At 36.8% G+C, this 18,701-nt stretch overlaps 4 protein-coding genes across 4 annotated transcripts; all 4 read right to left on the minus strand.

Moving 5' to 3' along the window:
- Positions 1-948: 948 nt before the first annotated feature.
- LOC127565453 (putative uncharacterized protein DDB_G0285119) lies at positions 949-1,796 on the minus strand. The gene is made up of 2 exons (XM_052003934.1): positions 1,736-1,796; positions 949-1,667 (listed from the first exon to the last, which is right to left on the minus strand). The coding sequence occupies exons 1-2, from the start codon at positions 1,794-1,796 to the stop codon at positions 949-951; spliced, it is 780 nt and encodes a 259-aa protein (XP_051859894.1).
- Positions 1,797-3,870: 2,074 nt separating this feature from the next.
- LOC117567703 (probable serine/threonine-protein kinase irlA) lies at positions 3,871-4,663 on the minus strand. Its single transcript, XM_034247837.2, has 2 exons — positions 4,600-4,663; positions 3,871-4,526 (listed from the first exon to the last, which is right to left on the minus strand). Exons 1-2 carry the CDS (start codon positions 4,661-4,663, stop codon positions 3,871-3,873), a joined length of 720 nt encoding a protein of 239 aa, XP_034103728.2.
- A 1,427-nt stretch (positions 4,664-6,090) lies between these two features.
- On the minus strand, positions 6,091-7,164 carry LOC117567669 (ensconsin). The gene is made up of 2 exons (XM_052003950.1): positions 7,095-7,164; positions 6,091-7,010 (listed from the first exon to the last, which is right to left on the minus strand). The coding sequence occupies exons 1-2, from the start codon at positions 7,162-7,164 to the stop codon at positions 6,091-6,093; spliced, it is 990 nt and encodes a 329-aa protein (XP_051859910.1).
- Positions 7,165-11,539: 4,375 nt separating this feature from the next.
- Positions 11,540-12,564, minus strand: LOC117567654 (histone-lysine N-methyltransferase SETD1B). Its single transcript, XM_034247770.1, has 3 exons — positions 12,501-12,564; positions 12,062-12,435; positions 11,540-11,983 (listed from the first exon to the last, which is right to left on the minus strand). The coding sequence occupies exons 1-3, from the start codon at positions 12,562-12,564 to the stop codon at positions 11,540-11,542; spliced, it is 882 nt and encodes a 293-aa protein (XP_034103661.1).
- Positions 12,565-18,701: the final 6,137 nt, after the last annotated feature.

Consider the following 18,701-nt stretch of genomic DNA (forward strand, 5'->3'; position numbering starts at 1 on the left):
TTGGACTCCAACTGCCAAAGAGCTTTTGTCTTATTTTTTTCGATACTAGCTAGATTTAAGTGAAGATTTTAAAAGGGAAACTGAAACTTATATGAATAGTGGTATTAGTTTCGAAACAATTTGCTGTAACATCTTGAGTTGCACAGAGAAATAAAAACATAAATTAGGAGAAATTACAAAGAGAGAAGAAAACATTGAAAACTTCATTCTACATATTTAAGATTTCATACTTTCAAGTTGTTATACTACAGAAAATACTCGATTTCTCATAACAACTAATGATTTTTATACCATTCTCAATCTTTAAAAAGTATTTGGGATGCAAGCAAATATTTTAACGTCTTTGAATTGAATATGTTACCACAGGATTTAACAATCTTACGAATTATAGTTACATATTGAAAAATGAAGCAAACCAAATCAGAGAAGTTTCTTTGATCATAATAATTTTCTAAGATAATTTCATAAGAAAAATGACTTATAAGCATATTCGTAGTAAGAAATGTAATAATATTTAAATATTTACACTAAATATTATATGGTCAGGATACTTGGAGCGAAAGGTAATATTCTTAAAGCTGGCATGGTATTTTGGTACTTATTTTGTGGAATTTTTCCACATTATGTTTTAAGATGAAATGAAAGAAATGAAAGAGCGAAAGACATTAGCACAGCTGTTGAATATTCATGAAATTAGTGTATTTAAAATTTTAGTGAATAATTCTATGCACAATGAGACGACTCAAAGAGCAAAGTTAAAAGTTAAGAGAATGCTGAAGAGATAGAAAAAGATAAGGACTGAAGAGATTATCCATCCTGATTTTCACTAGGGTGAACTTTTAAAGCAGCAGTAAGTAAGTAGGCATAAAAAAACATAATTGTTGATTAGTTTCGATTTATTTGCAAGATGTCATACATTGAATTGTGATCGATATTTCGCACTAGGATCTAGTTGCGGCGACGGTTGTTGCGACGACGGTTGTTGCGGCGATTGCGGCGACTGATGCGACGACGGTTGTTGCTGCGATTCTTGCGGATCAATTGGCGACGTCTCTGCTGCTGGCGACGACGCTCGGCACGACGATTGCGCTGGGCACGACGACGGTTCTGGACGTTCTGGCGGCGCAGATATGTGATGCGTTGACGCAACAGTTTGTTCTGCTCCTCCTGGCGACGCAGAAGCTCGTAGTCCACCTGTCTGGTGCTATCGGCGGCGTTGTTGTTGTTGTTGCTGTTGCGGTTGCTGTTGGGGCGATTGTAACCACGATGGCTGGCACCGAAGCTGGCGGCATCATAGATAACGATATCGTGCTGGTTGTCATTCTGATAGAGGCCATCGAGCTCATCATCGTTCTCCTCATCGTCATCGGACTCGTCGTCATCGATGTTATTCAGATCACGAGCCGATGAGCGGTTGGATGAGGTAGAAGTAGGAGAAGTAGTTACTGATGGTGTTGTTGTTGTGACCGAAGTTCCCGTTGTTGTGGTCGGTGTTCCCGTAATGGTTGTTGTGGTGGTGGTGGGTGATGATGATTGATTTGAGCAGCCCTTGAGGGACAACAGATTTGTGAGGGATCGACCCTCAACATTGCCGTTTGCCACTTCGTTTTTCTTGAACACTCGGTACCTTTGCTGGGCGCCCGCCTCCTGCTCCTCGTTGCGTCCAACTGCAATTGATCAATTGAAGGAGGATCATTGGAGGATCGCCATCGGCAGGAGGAATTCATAAACTCACCTGCTGCATTAGCCAAAACTGCTGCTGAAAGCAACAGCACTGCACAAGCCAAGAATCTCATGGTAATATCTCAATTGAAAACTTCGCAAACTCTTTAGTATCCTTTTTTATGGTGGAGGGCTGCTGCTGCTGCTGCTGCTTGCCTTAGGGAATATCGCTGGTTGACTGTGCCTTTGTCAGCGACCTGCCGAGGGTTATATACCCGCTCCATATCAACAACAACTAGTCCAGTCCCGTTGCTAATAATTCTCATTATCATTTTTTCGCCAAAATCATAGGAACAAAAAAAGATTTGCACATTTTCGCATAAATTGCTACGAATTTGTTCTTGTTTCATTTTGTGTAGTTTTTGGCGACAACGTTTTAGCCACAAAGCGCTTTGCGGCTTTTTGCGAATGAACTAGATTGACCCAGCGACAAAGTTCGCAGCTGAGATCACACACTCACATCTCGCAGTCGCTATTCAGCACAGCACAGCACCATCTCGGCCATATATCATTGATCAATTCGATTCTCTCCTTTAAAAATTCCAACAAATATTAGACTTCATTATTATGGCATGTCGAAGGTGAAACTGTCTAGATTACTTCCTCTTTGCCTGAAAGCTTTTCTTTTTTGTCAAATTTATATTTTATTTATACTTAATAAGCAATAAAAGCTGGGGTTTGTCTATTAAATGGCAAATTTTCTTTGCACAATTTCTAGTTGTTTTAATTAGATGTAATTGTAAAGGTTTCTTTATGTTATTTCTATATAATTATTTTTAAATTTTCCATATAAAAATTGTTTGAAAAATGTAACGCCGATGAAAGTTTAATTACCAATGAAATCATTGCATTGAGCATTTATTTTATTATTATACTACTTTAATTCATCTTTTCAATAGCATTCTAACAATTTAGTATTTTGCGAAATATACAATATGTGTTCGGTATATTTTTAGTATAATACCGCAAAGCTACATATATTGTGTATTTCGCTTTACTTTAGTATTTTTTAGAAGTATTTAGTATATTTTTAGAATAATTCCGGTTGGCTATTTACAATATATATTGTCTACGCTTTAGATTATTTTCAATGTAATAGCATATCGATATACCAAATATAGCCTTCGGTATATTTTGTACTTTGTAGTATATTTTGAATGAAATAGTATATACCAAGTACAGAAAATAACAATTTAGTATTTTGCGAAATATACAATATGTGTTCGGTATATTTTTAGTATAATACCGCAAAAGCTATATATATATATATATATATTGTGTATTTCGCTTTACTTTAGTATTTTTTCGAAGTATTTAGTATATTTTTAGAATAATTCCGGTTGGCTATTTACAATATATATTGTCTACGTTTTAGATTATTTTCAATGAAATAGCATCTCGATATACCAGATATAGGCTCTTATATTCATTAGTATTTTTTTTTAATATTTAGTATACATATATTGTATATTTTTTAGAATAACTCCGCATAGTTTTGGATTTACTCAAAACCGGTAATAGGTATCTCACACTGGAGCCCACTCTTCCGAAATCTCTCTTTCTTATATGTAATTTATTAAAATGTTGTTATTGTTAAGTCGCATTTTTTCAATGTTAGAAATGTTAGATTAGTTGAACTTCAATGCTGTATCAAAAATGACAAAAGAAGTTAGCAATTACAAAGACTACACACATTCAAATTTTCGATATTGTAAGCGAACTATGCAAATACGATTATTCAGCAATTTGTGATCAAATAAAATAAAATACTTTTCTTTTGGGAAATAATGCAACAAGAAATATATTTCGATAAGAAATGTGTGATAAAAAATGTAACCAAAAATATGTAAAGAAATAAAATTTAATTCTCATTTAGTAAATGCTGGTTAAAACAGCGAAATGATGTGATAAAATACTTCTACGAAGACTTTTTTACTTTTTTACCATTAATCAATATTAATATTTGTATTCTGGAAAATAAAGATATTCAGCTACTCATTGAACATTATTTTCAGTAGCTGAAGCTTAGTATTTTTTGCTGGCTAATCCATCGAAAAGAAAAAATCAAAGAGTTTATATTGTGAATCATTTTATTCAAAGTCGAAACCAATTACATATTTTGTGGGATTGCCTCAAGCTGTCTGTCACTTAGACCATAATGCGGTTGACGCGACGGTTGGGAGACCTGTTCCTGTTGGCGTTCTTGCGGAAGCGGTTGATGCGACGGATGTTCTGGATGCGGTTGCGACGACGCTGCTGCTGCTGCTTGCGCTGACGGCGACGCTGCTGCTGCTGCTTGCGCTGGCGACGACGACGCTGGGCATTCTTGCGCTGACGTTGACGCTGGATCTTTTGTTGGCGTCTGAACTGGCGACGCTGGCGAGTAAGAGCATCTTCCTGGCTGCGCTTGCTGGCGGCACCGGCGGCGGCGGCATAACCGTGGTAATCGTTGTTATCATTGTACTGCAGATCATATTCCTGATCATCATCGTCGTCCTCATTGTCATCGATATCGTTGACATTGCGAGCAGTTGGCGTTGTAGTAGTTGGCGTGGTTGCCGATGGTGTTGTGGTCGTTATGGAAGTACCAGTCGTGGTGCTTGGCGTAGGGGAGATGGTGGAAGTTGTTGTTGTTGGCGAGCTGGTGCCGGAGCCGGAGCCGCTGCTGTTGCCACTCAAGGCGCTGATGATAGCAGCCAACTTGGTGGGACTGATGCGTCCCTCGGCGGGCAGCTCAACATCCTCCTGCTCATAACGTTTCAGCACCTGATACTGGCCCGATCGCTTGCCCTGCTGTGGCTTGGCTGTTTTGCAAATGCGAAAATTGTAATTGAGGAGTGGATTTGATTGGATTGGCTTTGGCTTTGGGTTACTTACCATTCACCTGCAGTGCAACGGCTGCCAGGCAGGCAACGATGAGTAAACTCTTGAGCATATGCATGTCCTTGATTTGGATTGTTATGAGGAAAGTGCTTGAACTCTGCTTTGCTTTGATGTGCGAATCTCTATTGGATGCGGATCGCTGCTTGACTGACTTACAACGCCAATGGCTGGCATATTTATATGCCTACAAGGCATTTCGTTAGTTAGTTAGTTCGTAGGCCTACAAGCTTACAAAAGGGTTACAAGCCACTATCAACAACAACAACAACACGAAAGAGCGACATTTTTAGTGAAGCAGAGCAAACCCGAGAACTTGACAACATCAAACGAAATTCGCAGTCTTCTCTCGCAACTCGCGTTGTAAACCATTTAGCATAATCCCATAAATAATCAACGTTGACCCGGGCACAACAACCTGCGTAACCTCTCCCCAAAAAAGAAGACACAATATAAATATATACATATATATACTTGATCACAAAACTCTCTTCGTTGGCGTGTTTCTGGCTTAGACAGTAGGCATTTGCATACTGGGCAATATGCTATATCTCTGTGTTGCTATCAATCGATGATGATGAGCATTAGCATATTCATATCTCGCCAGCTTGGCATTTGTTCTAGCCACAAGTTCAAGTCGCTAGAGTTCCCCAAACTAGCAAAGGGCGAAAGTGTATGCCATGTCAATGAACCACAAAGGCATTTCGATGCCCAACAAAAAAAAATGATCTAACAATTGCAGAGATTTCATTCAATTGCTGTAAAGTCGAAGTGGAAAAGGTTAAATAAATGAAAGCTAAAGTAATGAAATTTATAATACGAAGAGTTAACTTTGAGTGTGCATAAATCATTGAGAGAGTTTTATATGATTTCCGCATTCATTCAGCAAAGAAAGTAATACGAAATACTTGTATCCTGTAAGAAAATTAAAATAGTTTAAGACAGAAATGTTCAACTTTGCAGATCAACACGAAAATCAGACTTAGTAGTGTTGAATTCTTTTGGATACATTCTAATAATGAATGGAAAACAAATTCCTCCAAGATTGAAGTATTAGTCATTAATTCTATTTTGCAGTATAAAGAAAATATACATATTTAGTAAAAAAACAAGCAACTAAGGGAACTAAAGTTGAAGTCTAAAGAGAAAGTGTAAGGACTAAAGCAAATATTAAAAATAAACTATTTTGAATTGAGCAGCAATGTATGGAAGATGAATGAGGAACTCGTTAGGAAAATATACCCAAAATGCGTTGGAAGCTTAAGAAGTTCTGTTAAAACTCAGCAAAGTTCAAGTTCTAATAACTAACTATAGTATGGAATATAGATTCCTTTCATTCAATCGCATTAAAAACGAAGAAAAAAAAAGATTAAATTGGGAAAAAAAAAGAATTTATTTTTGTGGCTCTTGGCAGCCGTTGCATTTTTGCTGAATACATGCGGAATAGAATCGAGAATCAGGATCAATCACTGAGGTGGTCGGCATCATTTAGGCAACGAGCACACGGTGCAGGCTGCGGCCACGTCCACGACGACGGCGACGCAGCAGCTGGCGGAGGCGACGACGCTGGTTGAGGCGTTGGCGGCGACGCTGACGCTGTGACTTTTGGCGACGACGACGCTCACGGTTGTTGCGGCGACGACGGAGACGCTGGTTCTTGGAGCGAGTCTTGTTGCGGCGATTGCGACGGCGGCTGTTGCGGCGATTGTTCTGCTGGATGCGTTGCACACGCTGCGTGTTGCGACGCTGCGAGACGCGCTGGCGACGCAGCAGCTCGCGAATGCGCTGATTGTGCTCACGCTGGAGGCGATTCATGCGGCGACGATTGCGCTGCTCCAGCTGGAATTGACGCCACTGCTGTTCGGTGGGACGACGCACCAGGTTGGGATGCGAATCACTGACGGCAACGGCGGCGGCAGACGGTTGAGCAGCGTTGCCAGCAGCAGCATTGCCAGCGACCATGTAGAAGCCCTCTTCGTCGTCATCATCGTCATCGTCGCTGTCGACATCGTTGTCGCCATCATCTTGGATGGGCTCATCATCATCATCGTCATCGTCATCATCGTCGTAGGCACGAGCATTGTACAGCGGATGCTGTTCCTCATCATCGGCATCATCGTCGGCGGCAAGTTCGCCGCCAGGTCCGAAACTTCTGCCCGTTGAGGTCGATGACGTTGGCGAGCTTGTCGTGGGCGATGTGGTGTCCGATGTCGGTGTATCAGTGGTTGTCGATGTGCCCGTGGTTGTCGTGGGCGAAGTGGTGTCGGCTGCCGCTGTCGTCGTTGTCGTGGTGCCCTTCAGCGAGCTGAACTTGTTCACGATCGACGAGGTGAATCGACCCTCGGGATAGACATTCTCGCCACGACCAACGGGTCGCAGGCCCAAGCGATAGCCGGATGATCCATGGGCTTTGCCATTGGCTGTCAAGTGATGTTTTGGGTTAAGTTAGTTAGTTAATATGTTTCCTGATGCTTTTGCTTAACTCAACTTACCTTGGGTATCGGATGGAGCGAGCACAGCGCAAAGCGCCAGCGCCAATATCAATTGTGGCAGGCACTGCATGGTTGAGGTGGAGGATGATGAAGGGAAGATGAACTAACACTGACTCCTTTTTTGGGGGGCTGAATGAGCGATCAAAGACACTTGTTGGGCACTTGTTGGCTCTGAGCTTGCACTCGCCACTGACTGACAACAGTTGGGAGCCCGCAGATTATATACCCATCAACTTCAACATCGCTCAGCGGCGGCAGCTTCTGCTCAGGATGGTTGATGGATTACTGTCACACTCGCTTGACCCCACACTACAATCCCCCTCCTCCCCTCCCCACTCCTCGCTGACCCTTCTCGAACAGCTTTCTTGCCCATATACACACACACAATACATTTCGCTCGATAGTGTGATTAATCTCATCAACGCCGCGGGCAGGTCAAAGTGAAGAGCTAGTAGAATTTTTGGCATTCGTCTTAAATATTATGCTAATGCCAAAAATTACAGAACACGCTACAAACTATAGTTCTATAGTCGCTACTTCTTTAGTACTCTCTCACTGTCTCTCTTACTCTTTCATTCACTCACCATGTTGCGTCTAATGATTGATTATCAGCATTAGTTCTTGAACTCGACTCGCAACTGTGCCAAAAAGACGCCAAACTGAACCTTCGATTGAACCATGAAGCAACAGCAACAGCGACAAGAACAAGAACAACACTCGCCTCCAGGTGGGAAGCAATTTAGAGAGTTTTCTAGTTGATTTATTTTATTTATTTTTTTTTTTTTGCCACACAATCTACAGTTTCTTTTACTCCATAGGCCTTTTCTCCAGACCAAGTCTGTTTCACAGTTTTGTAGTTAATTGGCTTTCAAATCAGTAAAAACAGCTACTACATTAACATCGGGTATCTTAACTAATCTGCAAGTGCTTAATGCACTACAGACAGCAATTTTAACTAATCTTGCAAAGAAATTACATAAAGATAAAAACTGCAATAATAAAATAAAGAATTCCTACTAATGTAAAAATTGGTAATAAAGATACAGTCGAATGTGCTCGCTACCCAATTTATATGAAAACAAAACAGTGCAGTCTTTTTCTTCAAATACGCATAATTATAAATATACTAAAATATACTGAACACCATAATTGGTATATTGATATACTATTATATTGAAAATATAAAAAAAATTATAAGTAAGAAAACAACAGCTACATTTCCAGTAAAATCCAAATAGTGCGGTATTATGCTACAAATATACCGAATATGTACACAAATTACAAAAATACTAAAATATACAAATGGCTGTAATGAGTATATCGATATATTATTACTCTCAAAATATACCGAAAAATACTAAAATATGCACACAAAAATTTTTGGTATATTGATATACTATCACATTAAAAATTTATTAATTTGATAAGGATATAAGGAATTGTTACATAAATTTCCGTTAGTCACAAAGCTATAATAACTTTCTACCGTATGGGTAGCGGTAATACAAAATTCTTCAAATTATTGTGCTCTTAAGGAAATTAAAGATTATCCACTGTCAAATGAAATTGCTGCAGTAGATTCATAGCTCTTTATTTATTAATAATTCAAGTTCTTTTTATCACCCATAAGATTTTTTAAGAGATCGATTATTTTCCTTATCGTACATTCCTTAACCACCATTTCCTTAAAGCAAATAACCGAGATACAATCTCATTGCTAGATATCTTTTAATTCTGTTTTTCTTACTTAAAATTTTTCTTTAGTTTAGTCAACTGTTGTCGCGTATATTTTTGCATTGCCAAAGTGTCGTATAGTATGAGAATTCCATTACTTTTGATACTTTTCTGAGAATGTTCTTTAAAAGTTTCTAAATTATTGCAATTTCATTCGATTCTGCAAGTTTAAATCAATTATTATTGCTTGAATTTAGTTCAAAATAATGTAGTAAGCTTAAAAAAGCTTATATTGTGTTTTCATTATTAACAGAAATACATTTTATATTATATTCATTTGCGTTTTTCTCTTACATGTTAATGATGTAACTAAACTAACTAAAAAATGAATTACCAAAATATACTTCATTTAATGGGTTTTAAACATTGTTTTTTAAATTTGAAATTAGATACCAATAAAAACTTAAAAAATAATATTAAATTAATGACGAATTGAAGAAATGGTTTTATTTTGTTTAAATATCTTAAATAATTAATCGTATTAATTAGAGCTTAATCATGTTTAAAACAGTTTTTAACTTCTAAAGTCTAAGAACAATGTTCTCATTTTTAAATGATTTTAATTACGCATATCAAATCAGAAATCAGAAATAAAATCAGAAATAAAATATTTTACAGATTACTAAATGAAAGTATCAAATTTAATTATTTTGAATAAGTTCGTAAATATTTTTTTTTCTTCCATAAATAAAATGCATTCAATGATATGTCGGACATTAAAAATAAATGGGAAGCTAAAGTCCCACTTAAAATTCATCTTCACTTTGTCATAGAATTGATTCTGTAACAAATAAAATTAATAGTGAAATAAAATATTTTATTGAATAAATTTCTAAGTATTTCTGTTGCTTTTGCTTTTTTATTATTTTTCGTTGGATTGAATTTCTAAATATTTCTATAGATTTAAAAGTAATGATGATTCTGCATTTTTCTGGGCATTTAAATACTAATAATATAAAAGAATTGTATCTACAGTAATTGACATCTGGCATATAAATGCGAAATATTTTCGATATCAATTCAGACATTATAAATAAAATGAATATTTAGCTGATTACAAAATGAAAGTACCACAATATAATTTCTGTTTATTGTTTTACTACAATTTTAATTTAGTATTACTTAAATTATATTAATTAGAATCTATATAAATGATTTAATTTGTAAATATTTCTATTGTTTTAAGAATAATGTTAATTCTGTATTTTTCTAATCATTTAAATAATAATAGTTACGCTAATGATATAAATGGATGGAAATACACATGCAAAATATTTTCGATATCAAATCAGACATTCGAAAAGAAATTCAAGTTTCACATAAAGGTTTCCTTTTACATTTTGCCGGGCAGTTATTGATTTGCACGCATTAGTCGTGATGCGAGTAGCCCATTAAATCAAAGTGATTGCCATTCATTCACTTGGTTACGAGAACAAAAGCCAGAAAATCACAAAAAAGAAAAAAAAAAGCTAAAGTAATTTTTCTATTTTCGATGCTCAAGCATATTGCGCATACGCAGCGTGTGCTGCCTGCCGGTTCAAGATTTGGGTCAAGCTGATCAACACAGTTGTTAGTCTGCTAAGAAAAAAAGAAACTGATAAAAACAGAAACCAGTTAAGATCATTTTGTCGAAAGAACTGCAAAAGGAAGCTTCGACAAGAACAGATTTGTATAGCAAGTCGAAGCAAAGATGAGATCAAATTAAAATAGAAGAAAAAAACTAATGAACATCGTTTCATAACAGATGAAAGGAATGTCCGTTATGACTAGAATATAAATGAGATCGGTTATATTAAGCTGCTGAGTCAATGAAATGCTTAGCAAAGTTTTTAATAATCTAAAGAAATTAATTACAAAAAAAAAAGAAATAATTTGCTGAATGGCACAAATGTTAGCTAATGGAAAGTTAAGGCAAGAGAATATTGTAAGTTAATGTAAAATGTATAAAAAGAATATAGAATATAAAGGTATTCATATGGGGATTAATCAATGAAATGCTTGAAAATAAAATATGGAATACATGAAAGACATAAAGGATAAAGGAAAGAAGAGGCATAAAAACATTTTAAGTAATGTCAAATGTGTAGTAAGAAAATGTTAAAGACTAAAAATGTAGAAATTTATTAATAAAACAAATAAAAATGAAATTAACTTAACATATGTAATAAGATATGTTGCTGAAATTAAGTAAAAATATATTTCAATATATAGAATAATAGATAAAGAAAGAAACTATAAATATAAGGATTTTGCTATGAAAAATAATAACATTGTTAAAAAATATATAATAAAAAGTAATGTTATATTTTCTAAGCAAAATATAATAAATAAATACATAAAAATAAAACATGGAAAATAAAAATAAATAAAAAAAAGGAAAATATAACAAAGAATAATGTTAAAAAAAATATGTATACAACAGAAAATATAAGAAAGAATAATATAAGTAAATACATAAAAATAGAGAATAAAAATAAAAATAAAGCTAAATACAGAAAGAAAATTTAACAACAAATAAAGTATAATCATATTACCAAAAACTAGAAAAAAAAAATGAAAAAAGAAAAGCTGCAGTTTTAATATTTTCGTATCACATTCATATTTATTTTCGATTCCGTTTCAATTGTCACATTTCGTGTCTGTGGCTCGCTCATTGTTGGAGCGCTTAACTATAATACTAGAAGAATGGTTTGCTCCCTGCGATTTTCTGCTTAACCCTGGAACATGACCTGACCACCGCGACGACGCTGGACGTTGCCGCGTCTGCGATTGCCATTGGGACGCACGACACGGACATTGCGACGCCTGTTGTTGCCACCACGACGACGCTGTCCGCCACGGCGACGACGCTGCACCGGACGGCGACCGCCGCGACGACGACGGACAACGTTGCGACGGCCGGCGTTCTTGCGGCGACGCACAATCACACGATTGGCGCGCTCCTCGCCGACGGCGGCCAAAGCATCGGTGGCGCTGCTGCGCTCCATGAGCGCCACAACGGCGCCATCGGGAATGGCATCGAGTGCGGCACGTGGCACGAGCAACGCTGCCTTGCCCGTCTTCTCATCGACAATGCTCTGACCCTCGATCTCGACGATGCCATCGGGCACCATGATGGCACCGGCCTGATCTCTGGCCACCATCATTTGCGTGGGCTTGGCGTTCTTCAGCAGCGGCTGGGTCTTGGCAGGGCCAGCGACGGTCTTGCGAGCCAGATTTGGTTTGGCCAGGACCAAAGGCAGCTGTGGGGCAGCGTTGTCCTGTTCGTCATCGTCCTGTTCGTCATCGTCGTCATCGTCCTGTTCGGCGTCGTTCTTAAGCAGCACCAGTTGACCATTGCGTGCCAAGCTCAAGCCACGTTGCAAGTGCGCTTCGTGTTCGTCCTCATCATCGTCATGCTGCACAGCAGCGTCATCGTCTTCGTCATCGTCATCATCGTTGCCAAGATGGTCGATGTCATCTTCGTTCTCTTCGACAATCTCAAAGCCTTGAACTACGGCGCCAGCATTGGCGCGTCCACGTGGCACGCTCAAGAAGAGATACGGATGTTGCAAGTGCTGCAATTGCTGACGCAGCTGTTGCTGCTGTTGACGCAGCTGGCGTGGCTCTGTAATCAAAAAGCAATTGCAATTGCATATCTGAAGCGAGTGCGAGGCAAATGTCAAAACTTACCCGGCACAGCCAAGGCAAAGGCCAGCAGGCAGCTGAGCACGAATAAAGCGCTGAGCTTGGACATTCTGATAGCTGATCCTGTTTTGATTTGGGAGTGATTTGTTATCGTATTTATTTTTTGTTTTTTTGTGTCTGTGTTTGGGAGTGCCTCTGTCTGCCTATTTGCTTCTACTTAATTGTAAGCAAAGTCCAACAGAACTGTACAGATTCATCTGCTGCTGCTACGTTTTTATGCAAAAAGTTCTCGACTCGCCACTCGCCGATCGCCTCAGTCCGAAGACAAAACAAACAACGCACAAAAAAAATTATGGAGAACAAAAAAAATAATAATAATAGAAAAGAAAATAAGAAGTCGACTAAAGAATCATTCTAACGATCGAGACGAGAGAGAGAGCGTTAGCTCTAGAGATTGACATAATTACGCCCAATAGAATGCTGGCAACATGGCAAACAGCAATCAGCAAACAGCAAACAGAGAAACGTTCTGAACGGCATCCATTTCCAATCTCGCGAGTCGGCATAAATTCAAGTGCCGAAAAAAAAAGATGGACAAATGGTCAACGAGGCAGGTCACTGACCGTGATCGAGTCAGGAACAAAAGCGGCTAACGAAACAAACAAGTTGAAATTGAGCAGCGAACACAGAGCCGAAGAAAAGCCAAAGAGAGATTCAATCGACGAACCCACGGGCAACCTCGTCATGCTAATGACAAAACAATCAAAACGATGAACTTGGACCACAATCACACAATCATACACAACCACACAACCACAACCACAATCACAAAAAATTGCCCAAGTTCGCCAAAGTTCTAAGACCTAAAAGTCCCGAGTGCCTAGTGCCTAGTGCCAAACTGGCCCAGCGACGCATGGCAACTGTTTGGGCCACGGTTCGATCGCTCGGTCATATACTCGCCACTCAAGTGTGTGGCCCCATCTCAGCTCAGCTCAGCTCTGTTGTGATCTGTTCTGATCTGCTACTACTACTGGACCATGATGGCCACGATTTGTGCCCATTTGCAAAGTGTTTCTTTCGCACGCTGCTGCTCGTGACTTCAAATTCATCTCTTCATCTACATATCGTACACACATAAGCCTATGGCAAACGAGACTCTTTACTGATCGGCTCACAGATGCTCTGTAAACGATTGAAGTTCATTGTTTATGCTTTGAATATTAAACAAAATTTAAACTCAATATATTGTTAGCTAAAGAAATTTAAGCAATGATAGAAAAGATTTTGTTAGGGTCAAAAATATATGATCATATTTTATGTAAGTATCCTTTTTAAGTAGTAAATATGTTCATGACCAAATTCATATTAAGTATTAATATTGTGAATAAATTTTAAGTAAGAAATAAATAAAATTAAGAAAAAAATAATGAATAAAAAATAAAATCATTAATTACTTACTATCTATATATTTGTTGTACAATTCTTTGTGCACTTCACTGGAACAACACTCTTTATTGATCATCTGACAGATGCTCGGTAAAACGATCGAAGTTTATTATTTATCCTTTGAATAAGGAACAAAATCTAAACTCAATATTTTGTTAGCTTACGAAATTATATAGTAAAATTACAAGAACATTGTTTATGTTTAAAGAAATTTCATTTTTTTTATCAAAGTTAATAAATAAATATAAGTTAATAATGTAATAAATTATAATTTTAGGAAAAATTAAAAATCGTTAATGTGTACTACCTTTGTTGACTTCTCTGAGAGCAAATGACTTAAGAAATATCCGCAGTGAATCAATCCTCAGTTCAATAAATACAGGGTATACGAACAGAACTTTGCCAAAGTTACAAGATTTATGTCGTCCATGCTAGACGCTTATGCTGGGGCGTATTCGGGCTGATAAATAATGGTGAAGCTGGTTGGAAAGATCGAAACCACAGCCATCTGGGGTCAAAGCAATTCGCACCGAGAAAGTATGCCATGTGAAGAGCACTTCATAATCACAACATTGTAACGAGTCTTCGCTCCTCGCAAAGACATCAAAATACGGCTCCACATTTAATTCGATAGCTGAAGAGACGCAAACCAAAAAATAAATTGCGCACACAGAGAGAAAATTATTTTCAAAAAATGTTGAAGTTCTCAATTCAAATTTCTTATATATTCTATTTTCTTAAATTCAAATTATTTTATATCTTTGCATGATCTTAAAACAATCTTATTCCAAGAATGATCAATATAGAATATTTCTATCTCTTTGGTCTTCATATTGGTATTCAAATTCTTGATTAACTTTCATCAGTCATTTTATGAATGATTTTCACAACGTCTTTTCTCTCTGTGTACCTGCACATCATAAATTACTATTATTATAATTTATTGTGGGAGCGTACAGAAATAGAAGCTTCAAATTTAGAAAGAAATTCGCACAATAGTTGAGCTCAGATTATTATTAATTAAAATGATATTCCATGAGTTTCAAAATCATATAAATCATCGGTTAAGTGGATAACACATTCTTGAGAACACTTTCTAGGACTCGAAAGAAAGAAATAAAAAAATAGATATATTTTATGACTTTAATATTGTTTACTGAAAGTTTAAAATGGCTTACAATTTTTTTCATTTTGACCATCGCAATATCAAATTCAATCATTTTGTATAGTATTATTGTTGTAATTTCATTTTATTCTCAAATATTATCATTAAGTTACATATTTTACACTACTCTTAAGTATACTCTACTAAGAAAAGTATCTCAATTTATACATTACGCATCAAATATTTATTGTCATCTTTTCGACTGTTATTTTATTTTTTTTTGCATTATTTGCATTTCTTTGACAATCTCTACGAAATTTTAATCATATATGTTTAATTATATTACAATTCTTGCAAATAAAAAGTGTTTAATATTTCTTAGTAGTTTATTTTATAACACTTCTTGGATAGTTAATATGTTAACAAGTCTATAAAGTCAATATAGTTGTTGCATCATCATGGCCGGCTTCTCGTTTAAATTCTGTAGCAACATACAGATATTGTTAAAGTTCCTGACATCGATAAGAAACTGTTGAGCAATCCAAATTTGAGCTTTAGCTGAAAGAAATTCTTCAAAGTTAACTGGTTCATTCGTATAGCAACATGAATTGCTGATAAGCCTAAGTTAATTGTAATGTTATTAGCTAACAAGTTTTGTCCTTTGATTTATTATACCCGCTAGACATAGGGAAGAAAGGTATTATCACTCTGTGCCTCTAGGAAATGTACATAATAGCCAGAAGGATGCATCTCCGACCCTGTAAAGTATAAATATTCTTGATCTTGATCTTCTTTGATCCGAGACGATGTCCACATGTCCGTCTATCTGTCTCACAGACTATAAGAGATAGAGATATAATTGTTTCACAGCATGTTACATATGTTTGCATTCAGATCAAGTTTGTTTTAAAGTTTTTTGAAGCTAAATACAATAATAACTATAGTCTTTTATGATTCCTGAAAAATTTAATTAAATACTTATGCTTATAATCTCTAGAAAGAAAATCTGCAAAGTGTAAAATTGTTAAAAATATATATTTATTAGTTGGCATATTTTATAATTCTTTCACACATTTCAACAATAAAGTTTCACAAAGCTTAGCACCTTATTATTAAATGATATCTATGACTAGATTTGTCATGTCATCGTTACAAAGCAGACTGAGTTCCATATCTTTATATTTATACGTGTCTATCTAGATTTGTTGCATAAATTTAATTTACTAAGAAATTATTGTGATAAAATAAAACCTGTACGTATTTCCGGATTGATTGCGGCGTGAAGATTGACAGCAAGTCAACAGTCATTAATCAGGGTATAGATAGATAGATTTAATATCAATATCAATTGCATTTATCCTATAGATCTTAAATATAATTAATATCAACATCAATTCCATTTACAGTGACAACAATATCAACATATTCCTTTAGTTCATCGTCATCAATTGCTAGATATTTAATATTTGTTATAGAGCTCTTGTAAATCTTTTAAGTGATTAAACTTCAGATAAGATAAAGCGATTTCTGAAAGTGTCGTTTTTAATCTGTGAAGCACAACAGAAAAAGCTGAGAAGAAACAATTTGTAAAGATTGAAGATTGTTGGCGCAAATCTTTATTCTTTTTCAGTATTAGCAGCTGAGATTAAACCAATTTGCTTATAGATAATTTTAATCAAACTCGAAAAATCTCCCTCAATTCATGTCGAACATTTATGCAATTAGTTTTAATTTGAAATTTATTTGTTGTCATTCCTCACATTAAGAAAAAAAACAACTTAAATCAATTTTGGTTTCTTAGCATCGCAAAAAATAATTGAACATATTTCATGTATAAATAATTTGGCACTTGAGCAGCTTGAACTGCTTTTGTCTGCTTCGCAAATATTCCTTTGAGATGTACTGCAAAATTTATTGAAAAAGTAAATTCCTGAGAGCCTCGAAAGAATGTGAATAAAGCAAAAAGTATGCTAAAAATATGTGCATATATTTATTATGTGGAATCATTTAAGAAATCACGATTTCTGCATTACCTCCAACCAAAAAGAGGGCCAGATATCATTTAAGTCGGTTTTTCGGTTGACAGTAACGAAATCCGCATAACAACAGCGATGTTTCAGTAGAAGAACAAAACCACACAGCAAAAAAAAAAAAAAATGTTGAAGAAAACTGCGAAAAATTTCTAAAAGAAATTAGCATAAAAATTTGCCGCAGCTGCGGCTCCCCACTCAGTTGTCTGGCGGGCAAAAGTTCAACGGTGTCAAATGTCAAAACGAACTGCAAAACACATGCCGTGAATGGTAATAAGAATGTATGGAAATGGGCAAGCAAAAGGCCAATTTTGAAAGCTGAAACAAGCAGAAGCAGAGTCTAAGCCAAGCCCCAGAATCATCACAATCCCCATGTCCATCTATGGGCAGAGAGCAGCCGAGTCTAATAAATTGATTCAACTCGACAGAGAAATCGGAATAAAGACTTAAACTTCGATGTCGGCGTGGACTTGATGTTGAGAGGCTTTGGCCAAGTTGAAAGTTCAACGCACCAAACAAACAAAACGAAATGGGCCCAAACAATGGGCCAAGTTTTTAGTTTTTCTTGTTGTTGCTATTGTTGTTACTGTTATTGTTGGTTTTTGTGCTGAGCTCTGAGTTCTGAGTTCTTTCTTTTTCTTTCACATTTATGTTCCATCTGTTGTTATTGTTGTTGATGTGTTGTTGGTTGCTGTATATAATGGAAATTAGCTATGGAGCCAGGCAACTAATTTGGCTTAGCAGGTTGTGCGGCAAATTCGACTTGTGATGTGAGGCCAAGAGTTGAACTTTAAGCAGATGCAAAATAAAGCAAATTAATTTGAATTATGAATTTCTATAATATTTACAGTTAATCGAATGGGCCTCTTTTGAGCAGATATCGACTGCCTGACTTGCCACTTGCTGCCACTTAACTGATCATTCACCTCATCGCTCGCACATTGGCGCATAATTAATTGTCGTGGAAGAATGTGGCCGGAGGGCATAGTTGTCATCGGTCCGAACTCAAACGCAAACTCAAAGGCAAATGCTAAAGCAAACTAAAGCCAGGCTATCATGCATATCCACATCCAACAATTTGAACTATCCAGCTAGCCAGCATTCATCTACCATATAGCTATCCATCGAAAACTTGAACTGTGTCCGTGACGAATGATGTTGTCAACGGGCGTCTTCTGTTCGAATGTGCCAATGTGAAGTGCGCTCGCATCTCGGCCCAATACTGTCCCATTGATTGCTCTAACCATTTTGCCGCACTTCGCAATGATTATGCAAAATTCTTAACACACAGAGAGACAAGGCAGATGTCTGCCCCGAGGCCCCATTTCCAAAGTCAAGAGAAGTCCAAGCTTCAAGCTCCAAGTCGAGTGGCGGTTGGCAGCAGCAGCAGCAGCAGCTTCTCGTTCCAGTTTTAGCCATTATTGTGCGGCATGCGACGACGAGTGGGTGCCCCAATGTGATTGAATGCTTCTCTGGTAGTGTTGCCTCCAGGTGCTAAATTATTGTTGTTGTACGTGTGCGTGTGTGTGTGTGTGTGCTTAGGTTGAACCTGAGACGCGACTCTAAGTGGAAAGTGATTCGCCGGCCCCTAAAACTGTGCCTTCTATTTTTTATTTTATTTTCAATTTTGTTTTTTTTTTTTGGTTTGAATATGATATCTTTGTT

The sequence above is a fragment of the Drosophila albomicans genome, chromosome X, assembly GCF_009650485.2.
Source record: "Drosophila albomicans strain 15112-1751.03 chromosome X, ASM965048v2, whole genome shotgun sequence".
Lineage (NCBI taxonomy): Eukaryota > Metazoa > Arthropoda > Insecta > Diptera > Drosophilidae > Drosophila > Drosophila albomicans.